At 44.8% G+C, this 22,984-nt stretch overlaps 1 protein-coding gene across 14 annotated transcripts in view; it reads left to right on the top strand.

Moving 5' to 3' along the window:
- The window catches only part of CCDC138 (coiled-coil domain containing 138), a 60,581-nt gene that overhangs the window by 28,012 nt on the left and 9,585 nt on the right, over window positions 1-22,984 (top strand). For 8 of the 14 annotated variants that reach the window (XM_082357327.1, XM_082357326.1, XM_082357333.1 and 5 more), the window contains 3 exons: window positions 3,994-4,110; window positions 13,693-13,885; window positions 20,818-20,994. In XM_082357327.1, coding sequence (XP_082213453.1) covers window positions 3,994-4,110; window positions 13,693-13,885; window positions 20,818-20,994 — 487 coding nt within the window. The remainder of the gene's footprint in view (window positions 1-3,993; window positions 4,111-13,692; window positions 13,886-20,817; window positions 20,995-22,984) is intronic. The other 6 variants (XM_082357329.1, XM_082357328.1, XM_082357321.1 and 3 more) reach the window with 2 other exon arrangements.

Below are 22,984 nucleotides of genomic sequence, written 5' to 3'. Positions count from 1 at the left end.
TGGGAGCCTGGAATCCTAACCCGTAGGCCACCAGGAAACTTCTCAACATTCTTGAATGGTGGGTTTAATGGTGAGAAGTTCCCTGAATTATTGTTTGGTGAAAAAGTCTTTATTTCTCCTTTTGAAGGATGACTTTACTGAATACAGAATTCTGTGTTGGTGGTTTTTCTCTCATCACTTGGAATGTCTCACTCCCTTCTCCTCTTCCTCGTGTGGTTTCTGAGGAGTCGTCCAGTGTAATGCTTATTCTTGCACCTCTGTATGGTCCAGTATTTTCCCAAGATTTTTCTTTCTCTTTGATTTTCTGAAATTTGAATGTGATATTCCTAGGTGTAGGGTTTTTTGGCTTGTATCCTGCTTGGTTAAACACTTTCCTTTGTTAGGGAGAATAGAGTGCTCTGGCATGTCTCAAAATGCCTACTTTCCATCCTTTGCTCACCTGGCAGTGCCTTGATAAAAGCAGATATTGAGACCAAAACAGAAGACAGACCTTCACTATAGAGAAAATTCTAGCTAATTAAAAAGTGAAGTTTGAGTCAAAACATTTTTTTAAACTTTTATGCTTCAAAGTATACTATCATGAGAGTGAAAGGCAACCCAATGAATGGAAAAAATATTTTTCAAATCAGATCTGATACGGGACTTCCATCTCGAGTATTTAAACAAAAAGACCTTACAACTTAGTAATTAAAGACAGCCTAATTGAAAATGCTCAGTGCATCTGAATAGACGGTTCTCTAACACTCACCCAAATGGTCGATAAGCACGTCAAACGATGCTCAGCAACGTTAGTAATTTGGGGAATGCAAATCAGAGTCACTTTGTTTTGTCACTTCACACCCCCTGGGATGGCTAAAATCAAAAAGCCAGATAATCTTAAGCATTGACCAAGATGTGAAGAAATCGGAACTCTCATGCGCTGCTGGTGAAAATGTAAAAAGGTGTAGTAGGAACTTTGGAAAATGGCCTGGCAGTTCCTGAGAAGATTAAACGTGGATTTACCATACGAGTCAGCAGTTCCACTCTGAGGTGTGTACTCAAGAGAAATGCAGGTGTGTGCACACATAGATTCATATGTGAATGTTCATGGCAACATGACGCACGATAGCCAACACGTGGAGACAACCCAGATGCCCATCAGCTGACAGATGGCTCAATAAAATGGTGTATGTAGACTGTGGAATATTACTTGGTGGTAAAAGGGGATGATGTATCCTTGCATAGTACAACGTGAGTGAATTCTGAAAATACTGTAAGTGAAAGAAGCAAGTCACAAAAGACCACATGTTGTGTGATCCCATTTATAGGAAAATCCTGGAACCGTGTAAATCAGTGTAGAGCAAGTAGCTGAGTGGTTGTGAGGACTGGATGCTGAGGTGCCTGCTAATGGTTAGGGTCTTGGGGGGGAGGGTGATGGGAATGTTCTCAAACGGATTCTCACGATGGTTTCACAACTCGCTGAATGTACTAAAAATCACTGAATTGTACACTTTACATGGGTGACTCGTATGGTGTGTGAATTATATCTCACTAAAACGATTACCAGAAAATTCACCACCACCACCGTGAAAGACAGGAAAGACACCAGGCCGACACGAGGTGCTCTTGGTCTTGGCGTTCCCTGGGCCCTTAGGCCTGGGACACTCCGCTTCCTCCCCTCTCCCCTCGCCTCCCCTCCTCAGCTTCATGCTGGTAACCTAGTGAACTTACTGAATATCTCACACTTGTAATTTTCCTGCGTGCTTTCCTTGTGTTATGTACCTTGTTTGTGACAGAAGCACTTTATACGTAGTTCTGTGTACCTTATCTTGTATGCCTGTGTGTGGTCCCAGCTGAAAGATTTCTCTCTGCAATGAAACACTTTCCTTCCTTACCAGTTTTAAATACTGTAATTTAAGGGTGGGGGGATTAAGAATGCAAAATGTTCCTGTGATTATGACCTTAACAGAGTAGGTGGTTATCAAATTCTGTTCATCCACAAAAGTACCCAATTTCGGGTGTCTGTAAGTTTTGTTTTGCTTGAAATTTCATTCTAGAAAATAACTAAGACTAGGAGGAAATTAATGAAGAGCTTTCAGGAGAAAATAGCGTCAGATTTATGCTTTGAAAGGGTCATGTCTGCTGTGACGCGGCAAGAGGGTCAAAGAGATGCAAGAGCAGGTCTGGAGGACAGTTAGGAAACGCAGGTGGTTCAGGGAAAGGACAGTGTGGCCGTGAGCTGGAAATGGGCCATCTAGAGAACGTTTAGGGGGGAAGATTGACGAGACTTGGTGATGGATCCCGTATAAAAGGTGGGCTCTCAGGGTTGGCGCCCAGGCTCCTGACTTTGCACCGGGATGAACGTTGGTCGCGTTCACTGCAAGTAGGAAATACTACACGAGATCTGGGTTTGAGCCTCCACTGTTGGTAAGTTAGTTTTAGATGAGTTGAGTTGCAGACACCAGAGCGCGTGTGTGGGTGTGGGTGTAGGTGTGGCTCCGGGGGCTGGGGCACTGCGGAGAGGCCCGAGCTGGGCGTGTGGATGTGGGAGTTTGTGAGTCCGGACTGGCTAGCGCTGAGTCGAGAAACTCCGGTATTTAATGGTCAGGTGAGTGAGGACCAGCCAGCAGGAGAGAATGGTAGTGGCCCGAGAAGCAGAGGAGAGCTGGGTGTTGCGGGAGAAGTTGGTGACACAGAAGACGGGGGCTGTTTCCAGAGGAGGGCGTAGATCATATATGTCCTTTCAGACTCAGAGGTTTATCTTTATACCTTATTTATCGCATCTGGGGTCCAATTACATATGGTTTTATATCCTAGCTTTTATTATTTTTACTTAATTTTTATCATTAATATTTTTCTGTTCATAATCTTTAGTCTACTGAGTAGCTAGCTATCTACTTGACCTAGCCTTTGCTAGGCAATTAAGTTACTTCCATGTTTTAGAAACAATGTAATAATAAATGTCTTTGTGCATGTGCTTTTTTTTTTTTTTAATGATATTCTTGTCTGCTTACATTCTTTTTATTTACGTATGTATGTATGTATGGCTGTGTTGGGTCTTCGTTTCTGTGCGAGGACTTTCTCTAGTTGTGGCAAGCGGGGGCCACTCTTCATTGCAGTGCGCGGGCCTCTCACTATCGCGGCCTCTCGTTGCCGAGCACAGGCTCCAGACGCGCAGGCTCAGTAATTGTGGCTCACGGGCCCAGCTGCTCCACGGCATGTGGGATCTTCCCAGACCAGGGCTCGAACCCGCGTCCCCTGCATTGGCAGGCAGATTCTCAACCACTGCGCCACCAGGGAAGCCCTGTGCATGTGCTTTTGAAGGGGTTTATTTTAGGTGATTTTCTTAGGCTAGTATAACAGAAGTGGGATTATTTCATCAAAGGTTTAGAATGTATCACTGTGGTCTTAATCTTTCAGCAAAATGACATACTGTTGAAGCAGCGTTCATAAATACCTTTTTAAAAAATTTGCATTATTTTTATAAGTTGACATTAATTAAGATATTTATGAAAGACAGACATATAAAGAGGAAAGTAAATATCACTCCAGTTACTGAAATCTCACTGTTAATATTTTTTAAAAACATCTTTTTTTATCTCTTTTTCAATATAAATTCATAGACATATTTTATATAGGTGGAATCTTATTACACTTTTTGTAACCTGCTTTTATAACCTCAGGATATGCCATGGCAATAAATATAGATGCCATTATCATTTTTAATGGTTATATATGCACTATAAGTTTATTTAACCATTTAAGATTCAGCGTGTGTTTTTATAGGTTAATCTTAAAATCCTAGATGTGCCATTGCTGGGTCAAGGGAATACATATGTAATGTTTCAAATACATATTTCCTTATTGTATTACATATGGTTTTAAAGTGAAGATTTTTTGTTAGAGAACTCTTTTTTTTCTTTTGGAAAAAGATAATTTTTGGAAAATTGTGATAATTGATTTCAGACATCTAAAAACAGTGTGTGTTTGTATTTTCCATCATTTTATCTCTAGCTTTTGCCTGTGATGACAGAGCAGCTACAGTGGATGCCTTTTGTGAATGCCAAGCTTCACGAGCCTTTTGTAAAGTTTATATATTGGTCTCTAAGGCAGCTCGATGCTGGAACACAGGTAATTGGTGAATGGGAGTCTATCTGCAAGTAAAACCCTGTTGCTCTTGATCTTACTCTTTCACAGCTTTCCCCACGTGTCCTGTTCTGTTTCGGGACTTTTCCTTGCCTCCCTTGCTTTGTTCACCACTTTCTCTTCTTTCAGCTTTTACTATCCTATTTCTCAATGCTGTAGATCGGATTCAGGGTGTAACATTGTTTTTGAGTTTCAGAATTGTGTAATAAGGAGTTTCACTGTGTTAGGTTATTGTTGAAACCAACTGCCCCCCCCCCCCGCCTCATTATTTATTTTATAATCTTTCATATTGTTCTGAAGGTAACAGAAATTGTTTTTTTGTGTTTATGCCAGTAAACACACACTAGCTAAATGGAACAGTGATTATTAGGATAACCTAATCAAAGAGGGAAAATTATTCCAGCATCTTATAAAATGAAGGGTAGGTGTTACCAGCTCATGTAAGGGTTATTTAATCCAAGTATGATGTGTGTATATGACCAGTTGTGCTATGAGTTGTAGTAGGTTTGTAAAATGTTACTTCCCCAGTTAGTATTGATAAATGCTGTTACAGCTTTCATTTGGTTAAACATGGAGAAAAACAGATTAGCGCTAGGGTAGCTTACTCTTGGTCCTGTGGAGCTCAGGAAGCGCACCGCTAAACTGCTAAGTGCAGGGCTGGTGGGTAAGTAGTGGGGTGGTTGAGGTTTAGGGAAAATGTCTTTCCTGAGGATATCCTAAATATTTTGCCTTCACGGCGCACGCGAGCGAGTACGTGTGCATGTGTGTGTGCGCACACGGGCACGCACATACACACAGTTGACCTTAACTGTGTGTCTCACCAAAGTTGTATAAATCATCTGGTCTGTTAACGTCACTGTTGACTTTGCTGTTCGTATGATGGTTTCTGAGAAAGGTTGGCCGAATGCTTGCTTTCAGCCGCAAAAGGCTAGACTCACAGAATTGAGTGAAACTTTGTTTTATCTTCCTTCCAGAAGAGTCTCCTCGTCTTTCTTCAGATACTTTGTACTCTGTTCTTGTCTTCAGGTCTCCACTCAGCACCACTCTGTGTGCACTGCCAGCCTGCACCCACTTCCTAGTGAGAAGCAGCCACTCTCCATTCTTGCCACTCTGCCATTCGTTTGCTCAACGTTTACTGATGGGTTTTTAACATTTTAGTTTTAACAATTGTCAAATTGCAAGTACTTTTTTTAAAATTAAGCTTTTTATTTTGAGATAGTTGTAGATTCACTTGTAGTCATAAGAAATAATAGAGCGATCACTTGTTTTCATTCCCCCAAAGGTTACATACTCCAAAACTAGTTGCAGTACCACAACCATGATACCGACATGGCTATAGTCAAGGTAACGGAACAGTTTCATCACCGTGAAGGTTTCTTATGTTGCTTTTTTAATATATAGACTTTATTTTTTAGAGTGAATGTAGGTTCACAGCGAAATGGAGCACAGAGAGTTCCCGTAAACCCCTGCCCCACACGTGCACAGCCTCCCCACTACCAGCGTCCCACCAGATGGGACCTTTGTCACAGTCGATGGACCTGCATGTGCACGTCCTCGTCACCCACAGTGTGAGGTTCACATCAGGGTCACTCTCGGTGTTGTACGTTCTGTGGGTTTTGACAGGTGTATCAGGGCATGTAACCGTCATTGTGGTATCACACAGAATAATTTGATACAAAAAATCGTTTGCCCTAAAAATCTTCTGTGTTGTGCCTATTCTTGCCCTCCCCGCAACCCCTGACTCCTGGAAACTACCGGTCCATTTACTGTCTGCAGAGTTTTACCTTTTCCAGAATGTCATAGAGCTGGAATCATACAGTATGTACCTTTTTCACATTGGCTTCTTTCACCTATGGTAAAGAAGCTGGTAACACCTTCTTTCAGTCATATGTATTTAAGGTTCCTCCCTGTCTTTTCATGGTTTGATAACCCTTTTCTTTTTAGCCCTGAATAATATTCCATCGCCTGGATAGACCACAGTTTATCTATCCATCACCTACTGACAGATATGTTGGTTGCTTCCAAGTTTTGGCAATTATGAATAAAGTTGCTATCACATCCATGTGCAGGTTTTTGTGTGGATATAAGTTTTCACCTCCTTTGGGTAAATATCAAGGAGCATGATTATTGGATAGTATGGTAAGAATGTGCTTTTTTTTTTTTTTTTTTTTTTTTAAGAAACTACAAACTGTCTTCCAAAGTGGCTGTGCTATTCTGCGTTCCCACCAGCAGTGATGAGGGTTCCTGTTGCTCCACATCGCGCCAGCATTCAGTGTTGTTTGTGTTCTGGGTTTGGGCCCTTCTAATAGTGTGTAGCGGTATCTCGCGGTGGTTTTAATTTGCATCTCCCTGATGACGTACGATGTGGAGCGTCTTCTGTTTGCCTGACGTCTGTATGTCTTCTTTGGTGAGGTGTCCAGGTCCTTTGTGCACTTTTTAATTGGGTTGTGTGTTCTCTTCTTGCTGAGTTTTTAGAATTCTTTGTATATTTGGATAACAGTCTTGTATCAGATGTGTCTTTTGCAGGTATTTTCTCCTAGGGTGTACCTCCTAGCCTAGGTGTTTCTCTGTGGCTTGTCTTCACATTCTCTTGACAGTGCCTTTCACAGAGCAAGAGTTTTTAATTTTAATGAAATCCAGCTTATCAATTATTTTTCACAGATCGTGCCCTTTGGTGGTGTATCTAAAAAGTGATCACCGTACCCAAAGTGAATTGACCCGTTCATCACTATGTGATGCCCCTCCTTTCCCTGGTAACGTTCCCTGCTCTGAAGCCTGTTTTGTCTGAAATTAAGATTTCAGGGGCTTCCCTGGTGGCGCAGTGGTTGAGAGTCCGCCTGCTGGTGCGGGGGACGCGGGTTCGAGCCCTGGTCTGGGAGGATCCCACATGCCGCGGAGCAGCTGGGCCCGTGAGCCACAACTACTGAGCCTGCGCGTCTGGAGCCTGTGCTCCGCAGCGGGAGAGGCCACGATAGTGAGAGGCCCGCGCACCGCGATGAAGAGTGGCCCCCGCTTGCCGCGGCTGGAGAGAGCCCTCGCACAGAGGCGAAGACCCAACACAGCCAAAAATAAATAAATAAAAATAAATTTAAAGATTTCAAAGCTGTTCCAGCTTTCTTGTGATTACTGTCAGCATGGTATATCTTTCTTTATCCATTTATTGAATACTTTTAATTTGTATGTGTCTTTAGATTTAAAGTGGGTTTCTTGTAGACAGTGTATAGGGATCTTCTATTACAGTCTCTTGTAATTGGTGTGTTTTGACTGTTGTTATTTAGAGTGATTATTGATACTGTTTGGTTAATATTTACCTTAGTTGCCAGTTTTCTATTTGTTGACATTGTTCTTTGTTTTGTTCTTCTACTCTTTTCCTTTCTTTTGTGGCTTTAACTGGACATATGATAGTCTACTTTCCATCCTTTCTTAGCATGTCAATTGTACTACTTTTTTTTACTTTTTTTAGTGGTTGAGTACCTTATTAGAACAAAATATTCCTAATTCTTTCCTTCTGTGTTTTATTCCTTTGTATCATTGCTGTCATTCATTACTCCTATACATAAGCACACACACGTGTGTATATATGTTATACGCACATGCACATATAAACACACATGCATACATAATCGAATACATTGCTATTATTTTCAACAAACTGTTATCTGTTAGACCAATTAAGAATAAGAAAAATAAGTGTTTTTATTTTACTTGCACTTCTTCCTTCCCTAATGCTCTTACTTTGTGTACATCCAGGTTTCCCAAGATATATAATTTCCTTCTCTCTAAAGAATTTTTGTTAGTATTTCTTGCAAGACAGGTCTACTGGTAACAAATTCCTTCAGTTTTTGTTGATCTGAGAAAATCTTTATTTCCACTTCATTTCTGGTGGATGATTTTGCGGTATATAGAATTCTGAGTTGGCAGGTTTTTTCCCTCAACACTTTAAATATTTCCTTCTGCTCTCTTTGTACTTATGTGGTTTTTGAAGAGAACCTGGATGTAATTCTTATCTTTGCTCTGCTATAGGTGAGCTGTTTTTTCCTCTGGCTTCTATTAGGATTCTTTTCATTAGCTTTTCTTTTCTTTCTTTTTTCCAGCTGCGCGACATGTGGGATCTTACTTCCCCCACCAGGGATTGGACCTGTGCCCCCTGTGGTGGAAGTGCAGAGTCTTAACCACTGCACCACCAGGGAAGTCCCTAGCTTTTATTTTCTGTAGTTTATGATACACTTTGGTGTAGTGTTTTGTTTTCTTTTTTCTTTTGCTACTTATCCTACTTGGTGTTCTCTGAGCTTCCTGGTTCTGTGTTTTTGTTTCTGACATTAATTTGAGGGAGGTTCTCAGTCATTATTGCTTCAAGTATTTCTTCTGTTTCTTTTTCTCTTTCCCTTCTGGTATTCCCATTACCCGTATGTCACACCTTTTGTAGTTGTCCCATAATTTTTGTATATTCTGTTCCATTTTTTCAGTCTTTTTTTTTTTCTCTTTGCTTTTTTTTTTTTTTGGCAGGGGTGGCTGCGTTGGGTCTTCGTTGCTGCGTGCGGGCTTTCTCTAATTGCGGTGAGCGGTATCTACTCTTCGTTGCGGTGTGAGTGCTTCTCATTGCCGTGGCTTCTCTCGTTGCGGAGCACAGGCTCTGGGCGCGTGGGCTTCTGTAGTTGTGGCACACGGGCTCAGTAGTTGTGGCTCGCGGGCTCTAGAGTGCAGGCTTGGTAGTTGTGGCGCACGGGCTTAGTTGCTCCATGGCATGTGGGATCTTCCCGGACCAGGGCTCGAACCTGTGATCCCTGCATTGGCAGGCGGATTCTTAACCACTGCGCCACCAGGGAAGTCCCTCTCTTTGCTTTTTAGTTTCTGAAGTTTCTGCAGAAGGTATCGTCAAGCTCAGAGGTTGTTTCTGGAGCCGCGTAGATTCCACTAATGAGCCCAGCAAAGCTGTTCTCCATTCTCAGTGGTTTTCATCTCTAGTGTTCCTTTTGGTTCTTTCTCAGAATTTCATCTCTCTGCCTATTTTATCCATCTATTCTTTTATGTTGTCTCCTTTCTCCATTAGAGCTCTTGGCATGTTAATCATAGTTGTTTTAAATTCCCAGTCTGATTATTCCAACATTCCTACCGTATTTGGGTCTGATTCTGTTGCTTGCTCTGGCTTTTCAAACTGTGTTTTGCCTTTTGGTGTGCCTTGTCATTCTTTCTTGCTACCTGGACCTGCCGTACTGTGCACTGGAGCTGCTGCAAACAGGCCTTTAGTGCTGTGGTGGCAGGTGTGTGGAGGGGAGTGCTCTGTGGCTGTGTGATCAAGTCTCAGTCTTCCAGGGCGCGCGTGTCCCTGGCCTGTGAACTTCACAGGTGCCTCTCGGGTCTTCTGCCCCTGAGGTGGGGCAGGAGCATAGAGTTCACTGGAGTTGGGTGTCATTTCCCTTCCCCTAGTCTGATTAGACTCCGATAAAACTCCAGTAGGTTAGGCTCTGGTAAAGTAGGTTTTCTTGAGGACAAATCTAACACTGGACAGTGTTACCGTTTTTGCTTCAGCTGTCACACACGACCTCAAGATGAGCAGGGAAGTCTGTCTGCTCACCCGTGTTTGAGCCCACCGTGCTCTTCCTTGCCGATGTTCCGAGCCTCCTTCTTCCGTCTCTCCTGTTTGAAGAACTTCCCTTAGGCAGTCTGGTGACAAGCTGTCTTGCTTTTCTTTTTTATTTTTTTTAATTTAATTTTTATTTTATGTTGGAGTATAGTTGACTAACAGTGTTGTGTTATTTTCACGTCTACAGCATAGTGATTCAGTTCTAGGTATACATGTATCTATTCCTTTTAAAATTCTTTTCCCATTTAGGTTATTACAGAATATTGAGCAGAGTTCCCTATACTATACAGTAGGTCCTTATTGTTTATTTATTTTATATGTAGTAGTAGGTATATGCTAATCCCAAACTCCCAATTTATTGCCCCAACCTTTCCCCTTTGGTAACCATAAGTTTGATTTCTAAGTCAGTGAGTCTGTTTCTGTTTTGTAAATAAGTTCATTTGTATCTTTTTTTTTTTTTTTAGATTCCACATATAAGCGATATCATATATATATATATATATATATATATATATATATACCACATCTTCTTTATCCATTCTTCTGTCAGTGGACATTTAGGTTGCTTCCATGACTTAGCTATTGTAAATAGTGCTGCAGTGAACACTGGGGCACATGTGTCTTTTTGAATTGTGGTTTTCTCGGGACATGTGCCCAGGAGTGGGATTGCTGGATCATATGGTAAATCTATTTTTAGTTTTTTAAGGAACCTCCATACTGTTCTCCATAGTGACTGTACCAATTTACATTCCCACCAACAGTGTAAGAGGGTTCCTTTTTCTCCACACCCTCTCCAGCATTTATTGTTTGTAGATTTTTTGATGATGGCCATTCTGACCGGTGTGACATGATACTTCATTGTAGTTTTGATTTGCATTTCTCCAATAATTAGTGATGTTGAGCATCTTTTCATGTTCCTTTTGGCCATCTGTCTGTCTTCCTTGGTGAAATGTCTATTTAGATCTTCTGTCCATTTCTTGATTGGGTTGTTTGTTTTTTTGCTATTGAGTTGCTGAGCTGTTTGTATATTTTGGAGGTTAATCTCTTGTCGGTTGCTTCGTTTGCAAATATTTTCTCCCATTCTGAGGGTTGTCTTTTCATCTTGTTTACGGTTTCCTTTGCTGTGCAGAAGCTTTTCCTTCATCTTAGAATGGTCTGATTTTCCCATCATTTATTTCTAAAGCATATTTGCACTGGATATCAGATTTGGGGATGACAATTCTTTTCTTGCAGCGTTTGAAAAATGTGCCAATTCCTTTTAGTCAGTTTCTGTGGTTTCTGTTAAGAAGTCTGCTGCCATTTGAATTGCTTTCCCATATATGTTCATTTCTCTGACACCGCTTTCAGTTTTGTTCTCTTTCTTCAGTTTTCATGAGTTTGGCTGTGCTGTGTCTCATTGGTCTCTGGGTCTGTCCTCTTTGGGGCTTGCTCGGCTCCCTCAGCCTCTGTAGCTGGTTTTCTGCTGAATCTGCCGGGTTTCCAGCCGCTGTCCTTCAGCTGTTCCTTTGGCCCCGCTTGGCTTGCTCCTGCTTTCAGGGTTCTGACTGTCGTCGCTGTCACAGCTTTTGTGACAGTCCCTCAGTTTCTTGAGTCTCTATTTTTTTCCCTCAGTTTTTTTTTCTTCTTTCTGTTCAGATTGGGTAATTTCTGTTACTGTATTTTCCACTTAACTGATTCTTCCCTCTGTTCTGCTGTTCAGGCTGTTCATTGAGTGTTTTGTTTTGGTTGGTGTGTTTTCAGTTATGAAATTTCTATTTGGTTCTTCTTTACGTTTTCTTTGGTACGACTTTCTTTTTCTTTGATGAGATTTTCTGTTTTTTTCTTCATTTGTTTCAAAAATGTCTAATTTCTCATTTCGTCACAGCTCCTCTAGCATGTTTGTCATGTTGGTGTTGGCAAGCATTGGTTTTCCTTTTTCATTCAGTTTGAGGTCCTCCTGGTGTGATTAGTGATTCTCTGTTGGAAACTGGACATTCCGGCCTTGTGTCATGAGACTCCGATGTTAGTAAACATTTTGTCTTGCCTGGCTGGTGCTGCTCTGCAGACGAGGGGCCTCCTCAGTCAAAGCCCCGGTTCCCCGTCAGCCTGTGTGGCCATGGGAGGCCGTGGGGGGGGTGGTCTGGGCCCCTCCCTACCTGGGGCGGGGCTGGGGGCGCCTCACTGCTCCCGCGTGGCCTCCGCTGACGCTGCCTTTCCGCCTGGCGGGGGTGGGAGTCCCCACCTTCCTGACGACCTTGCTGGCTTTGGGGGGCTGGGCCACAGGCTGTTCTGTGGTGTTTGGCTGGAGCGCAGTTTTGTCTGCACATTTTTTGTCTCACAGGTCTTCCCTTTGCCCCCCCTGTGGCCAGAGATCAGCGCTTGGTGTTAGGGTGGGCATACTCTGTCCTTTGGTGGCCGCTTTTTCGGCTCCAGATCTGGGAAGTCTGAAGCCGTATTGGGTGTTTGGGGCCCCAGCCAGCCTGCTTTCTTCTGTCCGCCTTTTAGTCATCTGGTGGTTGTTTTCTGTACAGTGTCCAGGGGGTTTAGTTGTCCTCAGAGCAGGAAGACTAGGGGGAGGTAATACCTACTCAGTCTTGTGGCCAGAAATCTTATTTTCTATTTTAAAAAATTTGTTAACCTGGGGGGGGTCAAAGTTGTTTTTGACATGTTTTTTGCCTTATAGTAGAGAAGGCAACTGTCCTACAAAATATGGTTGAAGTCCTGGGACGAGCGACCCCCGGAGGCAGGTCCTGGGCCACACTGAGCACAGATGCATGAGACCTCACGTTGTTCTTCAGCAAAGACTTTGGTTTCTCTTCTGTTTCCACTTAGAGGGAAGTAGTATCAACACACGTTTAAGAAAACAAAAAGCTTATTTTTAAACATAAGCAAAATTCCCTTAATCCTGTCTTTCTAATGCATTATTCTGAGTAGGATTTTGAAATATTTTCTTCTATTACCTTTTTACACTGAGGCTTTCAGGCACAAATGTATTATCTCTTCCTAATGATATCAAAAGCTTACTGATAATATATGTGAATTAGATGTCACTGCTTGTGCAACTCACCACCAAATCATTTGACCTCTGACACTCATAAAATCTCAGTATATCTGTCTCTGATTTTATGTGCAGAAATTCTAGGGCTGAGACTTTTTATCCACATTGCAAGATCAGTGCTGATTTGGGAACAGATGGGTCAGAAATCCCCAGAGGATGGGGGAAGCTGTTACAAAAGTCAGTGATATGGGTTTGGAGAATGGATTTATAACAAAGGGAATTTTAAGTTATTTCTCAGTGTGGCTTCAGTACTCCCATCTGCAGCAGTTTGAATGCTTTTCCTGTGTTGGCTTCTTACCGTATTTGTGGAAAACCGTCAGAGCCTGTGTTGTTTTAGAGGTAGTTAATATGCCATCATTTCTGTTTTGCTCATTTTCTTGCTTGAGTTGATTCGCCCTGAGAATTGTCCATGGTTCTAACCCAGCATTTTATTCTTCTGAAATTGATAAAATGTGTCGCAATCATGGTGACATTTACAGTCTGACTGGGCTGTAAAGCAGCGAGGCGCTAGATGATCGCGTGTGAGCCGGCACTGTGGGATGCTGGGCTCTTCACCAGCAGTGGTGAAAGTGGGCAGCACAGACCCCACGGGCCTCCCCCTGTGCCTTTGGCTGCTCTGTGCCAGAGATCTCTCATGATCTGCTCTAAAATGTTTTGAAATGGAATCTTGTCATAGTGCTTCTCCTAATTTAATTCTTTGGAAATTACTGTTTCTAATTTCTTAGTTGTACCCATTTCTTTTAGAGAAATATGTAGTATAAATAATTTTTTAAAGTTGATTATAAAATTACTGCTTTCCAGTTTTGCATATTTTCATCTCCATTTAATCTGTTTTTAGTTAGCAAAAGATTGGCTTATTTTTAGTTCATATATTGGATTGTAGTATTTAAAATACATATTTTCTGAACATGAGTAAGTGTACTAAGATAGTACATATTTTTAACAGCATTCGACTATGACATCAACATTGAGGAGATTGGGTGAAGACATATTCAAAGGAGTAGTGACTAAGGGCCTTCAGGATAATTCTTTCGAGCATTCTGTGGAGAGTAAACCAAAGACAGCTGCTTTCTTTAAGAGCTCCAGTTTACCACTGAGATTTTTATCAACTTTAATTGTTCTCAAAACAGTCACACAAGGTAAGCTTTCAGATGTGCTTGTGGTATAATTTCTTGTCAATAACCAGAAGAGAATCCTCTGTAGTGGAGCAGTTCTTACATAGTTAAATATATTTTACATTTTCAGAATGAGCTTTTAAGTTGTTTTATACCGATGACCCATTGTTAAAAACTACTTTAATTGCAGAATTTGAGAAAAATGAGTGGTGGGTTGGCTTTGTTGCCCCTCCCAGAGGCCCTTGTTGATGCTCTTACATCACATGCCCATAGCAACCTTTGCTGCCACCGCCCTTGCGTTTCCCACATGGTATTGAGATTGCTATTAATAGTTTACTGATTCCTACTAGAGCAGCGCTTGGCAGACTAGAGCCCATGGGACAAATGTGGCCCACCACCTGTTTTGTCAATAAAGTTTTATTTGAACACAGTTATATTCATTTGTTTCCTGTTGTCTCTGTTTTTGCCGTATAACAACAGAGCTGAGTAGTTGGCAACAGAGACAGCCTGCCCTCCAGAGCCTATAAAGTTATTACGTGGCCTTTCACAGAAAAAGTTTCTCAGCCCCCACACTCGTGTGTAAGTTTACCGCCTTGTTGCCCACTGCACACCCTGCACCCAGCCTGGTGCTTGATGTATACGAGGGAACGAGGAAATGAATGCATTAAAAATGTTTCCTTCAGGGACTTCCCTGGTGGTCCAGTGGTTAAGGCCCCGCGCTTCCACTGCAAGGGGGCGCGGGTTCGATCCCCGGTCGGGGAACTAAGGTCCTGCATGCTGCACGGCCAAAAAAAAAAAATGTTTCCATCAAAGTTGGCCGTTTTTAGTACAGTTTTGAAATACAGCTCTAAGTAGTTATCTTTTTTGGATTATTAAATATGAGAACTTGTGTTAAGGTGAGTGATACCAATGTAGTCAAACAATAAATAGACCACCTTTCTATCGTCCCTGTTAAATTATATAACTCAGTCTGGGTGGTTGTTTTTTTAAGTGCACAGTGACTACTTTCTCTGAAGTGTATTCTCCTGATTGTAAGGAATTTAAGGGAAGAACCAAATTGTGCGTCTGTGTTAGTTATCTTCTTCCTTACGGTTCTGGTTCCCAGAGTTCTAACAGATCGGGTGGTGACTGTCTGAAAGGTTGCTTGTGAGAAGGGGTATTAGCCCAAGCCAGAGTTCACCACGTGTCAACATACATGATAGTGTCATTTGATACAAGGTGATACTCATTACTGATGAAACGAATGGAAAGGAGAAATAAGCAGGAAGGGACTCGGTGCCTCCTGTCCCCCTTCTGTGCAGCACAGTATTGGACGTGCTGACCACCTGCGGTGACCTTAAACAAACGGGGATGAACATTGGAAAGGAATAGAGAAAACTGGTAACTCATGGGTACTCTGTGTAAGTCAGACAGAGAAACTGGCTGAGAGATCAGTGTGCTGTGGTCTGAATGTGTCTCGCCCTCAACGTTCACATGAGGAGACCCTAATCCCCAGGGAGGTGGTGTCAGGAGATGGGCCTTTGGGAGGCGCTCAGGTCGTGAGGGTGGTGCCCTGATGAACAGGACCCCACAGAGCTCCCTCGGGCCTCCACCACGCGAGGACACAGCAAGAAGACCGTGAAGTGGGAGGAGGGCCCTCGCCAGACACCAAACCGGCCAGCACCTCGACTTCAGACCCCCAGAGCCGCGAGCAGGACTCTTCTGTCCTTTCCCAGCCGTCCAGTCTCTGGCATTTTGTTGCAGCAGCCCGAGTGGACTAAGGCCTAAGCTGGGTTTCAGAAAATGGGCTCCAGAGGAAATTCACAAAAATCTGTTGATTTTGACTACTAATAGTGACCAGAGCGTAACTACCGCGACCGTCAGTAACAAGCAGCTGTAATGTGTGAAAAAAAGAGATCTTGTTCATGTAAGCAAAACAAAATAATGTAAAAAATGTGGATATTAATCTAACATGGTGTCTGTAAAACCTCATCTGTTGTGAAATATAACAGGACATAAGTAAAGATTTGGTAAATAATGGGTGAATGAACAGGTTGATAAAGATTATCGCCAAAGTTAAAGGGCAGAAGTAAAGGACTTTTATTCTTCTTACCCGGGAAGACCAAGAGTATTAAGATCTATAAGACACCCCAGGTGGCTGCATCTAATGATACCAATTAAAATTCCAATATGGTTTGTGTAAGTTGAGAGAGTAGTAGAAAAGTTTATTTGAAAAAATATTTGCAGTGAGCGTGATAATTTAAAGGAAACAAGTGAAATAGCAGCACTGGGGCAGAGGCTTGCCTTAGCAGATTTTAAAACAATTGTGATGTGTAATAAAAAATGAGTAATATTGATATAAAACATGATAATAGGAAAAGAGTCCAGAATTGACACACAACTGGCACTTCATGTGGACTTACTGAATTAATGAATTTGATTGCTTCCTGGTCCAAGTCAGTTTTTTTTTTTTTTTTAAAAATCTGGAATCTATATTAATATAATTTGTTTTGCTACCATTCTTTTTTTTTTTAATTTTTATTTATATTTATTTTTGGCTGTGTTGGGTCTTCGTTTCTGTGCGAGGGCTTTCTCTAGTTGCGGCAAGTGGGGGCCACTCTTCATCGCGGTGCGCGGGCCTCTCGCTATCGTGGCCTCTCTTGTTGCGGAGCACAAGCTCCAGACGCACAGGCTCAGTAGTTGTGGCTCACGGGCCTCATTGCTCCGCGGCATGTGGGATCTTCCCAGACCAGGGCTCGAACCCGTGTCCCCTGCATTGGCAGGCAGATTCTCAACCGCTGCGCCACCAGGGAAGCCCCCAAGTCAGTTTTTTAAGAACATAGAATAATAAGCCAGTCCCTGTGGAGCTGGTCCCCTGGTTCCCTGTTAGCCTTCATTTGTCAGGTGCCCCAGAGAGGTCCTGAGGGCTAGAAGGGGACTGTTGGGTCTCAGCCAGAAAGCCGAGGAAGAGCCAGGAGAGCAGGAGGGCATGTAGGAAGCGTCGTTAGGGGCGGTGGTGCAAGTGTGGGGAAAGGGGATTGAGGCACGCTGTCTTGCCGCGCACTGCAGCAAGTTCCGGGAGAAGTAAAGAAGTAAACGTAAGAAAAGCTCTTAAATTAAACAGTAGACTTGGTGAGAGGACATTTCCTACTTATAAAATAGAAGTGTCTGTTACAAGATCGGTAAATTTAGTAGAAACAGTGGAGCATAGATGTGATGGATAATACACATAATATTAAATGCTTAATAACCCAAACATATGTGGGTCTGTAAGGTGATTTCCTGTTCCATTGACTGGACAGCGCAGGTAGATTGTTCCTGAGAATCGACGGAGGTAGTGATCCTTGGTGTGGATTTGACACTGTCATGTCAAGCCCTTTGTATGTTGTCTGAATATGGTTATCCCCATTTGAGTGGTTATTAGGTCACAGAGCCTAGACCTTTGTGCCAGGGCCACACAGCAGTGTTTGACAGCGTGGTTCAGCTCAGCTCCGTCCATTTCTAAAGCCCACCTCGTGACCCTCCAGTGTGACTACCCGAGACCATCAAAGAGGTAATAATAGCAAATGCCTCCACAGCGCCTGCTGTCCTGGGCTAAGCGCTGCGTACTGGCTGCTCTGAGCCTTCCAGCAGGGTGGCGAGGGGTCAGCGTTCTCTCACCTGCGTCCTGCAGGTGACACGTGGAGGCTAAGCCTGCGCCCTCCGTCACTGCTGTGTGGCTCTCCGACCCGTCACACAAAGCTAAGTGATCGGGGGATGTGCCACCGGAGGGGACATGTACAGCTTTGATTGCACTGTAATTTATGATCACTTTTGAAGTGCATTCTGGTTTCAGGAGCCACCAAGATGTATCATCACCTTTAATAAGACTTATTGTAAGGAAACAGTTCAAAAGGGAAGGAAGTCCCAGGTTGCTGGTGTGCTGTCTGGGATGGTGGAGAAAGTGGGTGGGTTCTCGCGCTGTTGCCGGTCTTTTTCTAGCCACACACGGTGGTTTCAGGGTTACTCCCCACGGGAATCTGAGGGGGGACGTGGGGTTGTCATTTTTACAGAAGAACAAACTGTAAGGGAGCCAGATCTTTCTCGAGGACAGAGAAATGTCCTGCGTCATCAACAGTGATAATGCATAGGTGTGGGAATCAGCGTGAAACATTTTAATACAACTCTCCGTGCATGCACACTCACTTGATCCGTGTAAGGATACGAGGATTAGAAGAAGTGGTAAGAATCTTACCTGCTGGGATTACCTGTCTTGGGGACAGCCTCTCCTATCTGACTTAACGCGTGCGTCAGGGCTTGTTCTGTGGTCCTGCCCTACCCACCTCGGCCCTCGACCTGCGCGGGTTTGTGTGCTTGTGATTATGCCCTCACGCCTCCGGCTTAGAGGGGTGCCGCATGACTGCCGTGCCCTGGGGCAGGAAGGCTTGGCCTGGGGAGGCGGCAGCGTGACCGGCAGGTGAGAGCCCAGCTCTGCAGCCGCAGGCTCGGCCCTGTCCGTGCTGTGCAGCATCGGCCCCTCCCTTTTCTGTGTTTCCACCGCGACGTTGTGTTCTCAAGATTGATGAGAAGGTTTAGCAGAGCCTGGCGTCCAGCAGGCCCCTAAGCAGTACGCTAGCCACTCTCGCCGTGGCCGTCATTACTGTCTGCTGTTATTAAACCGCTCAGGGTTGGTTTCACCTGAGACAGAATCGATCTGTTGCATGCCGTTGGGTTTCTGTCGCTGCTCATATGGACCATGTAAACCCTTGGTTCTTTGGGCTCAGCTCCGCTGGGAGGCTGGGCGGGGCTGGGCTGGGCTCCTCCCCCACGTGGCCCCTTGCCTGCGCCTGTCTACACCGCACCAGGGGCTGCCTGGCTGGAGCGAGGGAGCCCCAGGCCGTCTCTGCCGCCTCTGCGGTCCCAGTCCCAGGTGGGCCCGGCCGCAGAGGCGGAGTCACTGCCGAGACTCGATGCGATCCTCTCGAGCCGGCCGTCGCCCACCGGTGGCCTCTGATCAGGACTAAAAGGTGGTCTCGTTGAACGTCGGGACGTTTCTTAGACACTCCATAGTACGGCATGTGTATAGAAAGAAACCAGGTTTGGCACAGGTGGTAACTAAACTTTTTTAGAATACTCTTAGAGGTTAAATTGGGTTTTAGGAAATCTTCACTATTAGGGAAATTAAAGTAAGGAGGTAACTTTTAATTTCCCCCGAAAGATTAGACCACTTTAAAAAAATAACCAAATACCATCTTTCTACTCCCTCCAAATTAATAAAGGACTACTACTTTTTAAGTTTGCAAATCTGCTGTATCGTGCAGCCGTCGGCCTGTTTAATCTGAGGCAATGCCAAATGAGAAGGCAGAGGACTTAGTGTCAGATGCAGCGGGGCGGCACCGATAGAGGTGCTTGTCCCCGGGAGGGGCCGTCTGCGCTCTCCTGCCTCAGCAAGGCAGCTCCGGAGAGCAGCTGCGGCTTTGCCGACCTAGATACACGGTCGCTTTGCAGTGCTCTGTGAAGCTCAGAAGTTAAGTGCACTAGTGTGCCTTGGGCTAGATGCTACTAGAAGTAAAGATGAAGGGTGTTATAAATTGACGCAGAGGCACAGATCTTAAGTTCTAAAAATTCTTTCACATGTGTTTTAATTTCACACAGGTTATTCCCAGCTTCTCATTCTTTTTTTAAATAAATAAATTTATTTATTTATTTATTTTGGGCTGTGTTGGGTCTTCGTTGCTGCACGCGGGCTTTCTCTAGCTGCGGTGAGCGGGGACCACTTTTCGTTGTGGTGCGCGGGCTTCTCATTGCGGTGGCTTCTCGTTGCGGAGCACGGGCTCTAGGCGCACAGGCTTCAGTAGTTGTGGCACGCGGGCTCAGTAGTTGTGGCACACGGGCTTAGCTGCTCCGCGGCATGTGAGATCATCCCGGATCAGGGCTTGAACCCGTGTCCCCTGCATTGGCAGGCGGATTCCTAACCACTGCGCCACCAGGGAAGTCCCCCAGCAGCTTCTCATTCTTAGTAATTAGGGTTCTAATTATTTCTTTAGTTTACATAGCATGGACACCAAAGAAGAGACAAAACCTGAGGCCAGAGGACAGGAATTTTAGTGGTGATCCTATCATATTTTCAGTGTGTTTCAGAACACTTCTGAGCCTTCTTTAAACAGAACTTTCAGCAGAAAAATTAACTCACTAGTGCGTGAACAGCATGAACAGTTTCTATTGCTCCGAATAGTGTGTTGAAAGACTTTTAGAAAACTGGAATGTTCTTGCACACTTGAAAGCGCGGTGTGAATTGTTGTAGCCATTGAAGCATCTTAACTCACCTGCGTTGATCCTGGCCACATCAGTGCTTCCCGGTCACCCGTGGAACATCTTGGAGAACGTTCCAGGGCCCCTGACCGCAGGTGCCGTCCCTGCGTCGGCCGTGGTCGGACCTCCAGCCATTCGTCACGGTGGAGGCATCACAAGAGACCCCGGGCAGGTCAGTCTCCTGAGGCTCTTTGAGGGGCTCCTGTTTGGTCTGGATCAGAAGGCAGAAACCCTCGTTTAAAACCCATTGAGCACGTTTGTATAAACTTACATTTTGAAACAGGTGACCGCGTGGCAGCAGTAGCGAGAAAACGTCATCTCAGGAGCCTTGTCAAGATCGCGGTACTAATGCTGTTGAGATTTGTGGAAGCATGTGGCAGTGACAGTCAGATGTGGGAACTAACATTACTTGTGGTATTTACTGTTACACATCCATTGTTTTCTTTCTTGATGTAAAAAAGGAATGGTGTTTATTGTGACTGCGGCGTTACAGTAGGGAAATTCTGAACGACACTTGCCCTGTCATAACGGAATGCCTCTCCCCGTTTGCCTTCAGCCTGTCGCCTCTGGTCGTGCAGTTTTTCCTTTCCTCTTGGATCCGTGGAGTGGCGGTGTTCCCTTCCTGCCGTCCGCCTCTGTTACCAGCTGGACACTGACGCAGCGCTGCTTGGCGCCCTGTCTTTCAGCCGACCTCCTGGCGCAGGCGTTTGACTCCCTGTGTCTGGACTTGAAGGCGGATGAAGGGAAGAACCTGTTCTTGGAGTGCCAGGCTGTCCCGGTGGTGCTGAGCCACCTGAAGGTCTCCAGCAAAGGGCTCCTGTCCAGCGCCATCGACAGCCTGCTGCAGATGACAGTGGAGTCCAGTGAGTGTCACATCCGTCCTGAAAGTGTGGCTCTGCGGGTCAGGCCCTGGGGCCTCTTACACGCTACATGCTGTGCGGTAGAGTCTTTAGTCCCACCCCAGCCCTCCGTCCACATCTCCACTAACTCGGCACAGTTTCCAGGGGCCCCCGGCTGTGCGGATTCGCTCTGCAGCGTCACCCCTGTCCTCGAGCCTCTCTCTGCGCTCTGTGTCCCGTGTCGTCCCTGAGGCTGTGGGGGAGCGGGGCCCTCAGACACGCCCCCACCTGCAGGGGGTGGGGACCCGGTTCCCTCCGGTGGTAGTGCTGGTGTAACGCGCTCTTCCGACTTGCGGGTGTTGGCTCCTCACGCAGCCCGGATACGGACGAGGGTGCCGAGCCCGGGCGCTCTGATTCGCTTTGGCTGCCTTGTTGTTTGGACCCCAGGTAAGCTCCCGACTTGTACGAAGCAGCCATTTAGCTTCGGCCATTCTTTTTCACGTGGAGCTGCTCCTCTTCCCTGTGTTGCATTTCTGATGATGCCTTTCAGGAAGCGGAGACCGCAGACGGGAAGCCCGAGCTCCGCCTGGGAGTGAGCGCACGAGGGCGGGTGCCCGGTGGCCGGCCTCGGGCAGAGGGTTTGTAGGCAAGACACAGAAGCAAAGCGGAGCACCTGTGTATTTGTCTCTAATGTAATGTTTGCCTCATTTGGCTGTTAGGATCGTTGTTCTTGAGTTCGGTTTCTCAGATTCTGGTTGGGTTCTGCTCTGTCTGGTGGGCTGTGACCTGGGGGGACTGGAGCCACCTAGTCTGGTGGCCGCCTTGTTTACTGACTGTTCTGACAGTATTTGGGGAAAGTGTGCTGGGTTCCCGGCGCTGGGTGGGAAGCTCAAGAAGACTGGTCCTTGGTGCGGAGGTGGAGAAGTGGTAGGAGCTCCGCCCGTCCTGGGCTCCTGCTGCCGCAGGGTCCCTTCTCCGCCCACCCCCGCTGCTCCCCAAGCGTGAGGGGTGCCCTTCGCTGTGCAGGCAGAGTTCTTTGGAAGCTGCTGTGACGCATTTCCGTGAGTGTAAATTGAGGTCTGCGTTGATTTACCTGAACATACGTATTGTGAGCACACTGTCACTTTTAGATTGAGGGCTTCTGATCATCTGTTTGGGGCGTGAATGTAAATCATACAATAACTGAGCAATGTGCTTTTAGAAAACTACTCTGCGGTTTCTTTTTTTCCTTCCTGTCAATGGTGAAAGCTGTTACTTCTCTGGGTTTAGCTGTGTAAGAACATGAGTCTTACTTTATTTTAAAGAACACCTTCCTGTTCTTGTCAGACGTAGTTTAAATAGAACATTTAAGTTTGTGTTTGTATTGTTAGTTTATTCTCTTGTGTGCCCCAGAATCCACCTTGTCCAAGGTGACACACCTGAATGGCAGTGATGTATTTGAGTACATGTTGCACACCTTGTTTTTTTAAGTATAATTTACTTTTATTATAAAAGTAATAGAAATTCGGAAACTGGCAAAAAGCCAGGAAGTCTTAGTATCCAAAAATATGTACATTTGCAAGCACACCCTTCTCTATTGTGCTTTTTGCAAGCACTCTTTTTTTTTTTTTTTTTTTTATACATACTGAAGGTTTGTGGCAACCCTGCCTTGAGCAGGCCTGTTGGCACCATTTTTCCCCCAGCATTTGCTCACTTCCTGTCTCTGTGTCACATTTTGGTAATTCTCACAGTGTTTCAAACTTTTTCATTATTATTATATTTGTTACGGTGATCTGTGATGAGTGGTCTTTGATGTTACTCTTGTAATGGTTTGGGGGGGCCATGAACTGCACCCTTAGAAGATGGTGAACTTACTAATGTGTGTGTTCTGACTGCTCTGCCGGCCGCTGTTCCCTGCCACACAACAGTACTGAAGTTAGGCCAATTGATACCCTACAATGGCCTCTAAGTGTTCAAGTGAAAGGAAGACTCAAACGTCTCTCACTTTAAATCAAAAGCTAGAAATGATGAAGCT

This window comes from Balaenoptera borealis (genome assembly GCF_965194805.1).
Source record: "Balaenoptera borealis genome assembly, chromosome: 15".
Classification (NCBI taxonomy): domain Eukaryota; kingdom Metazoa; phylum Chordata; class Mammalia; order Artiodactyla; family Balaenopteridae; genus Balaenoptera; species Balaenoptera borealis.
The sequence above is the reverse complement of the archived record's forward strand: the minus strand, read 5'-3'. Positions and strand labels throughout refer to the sequence as shown.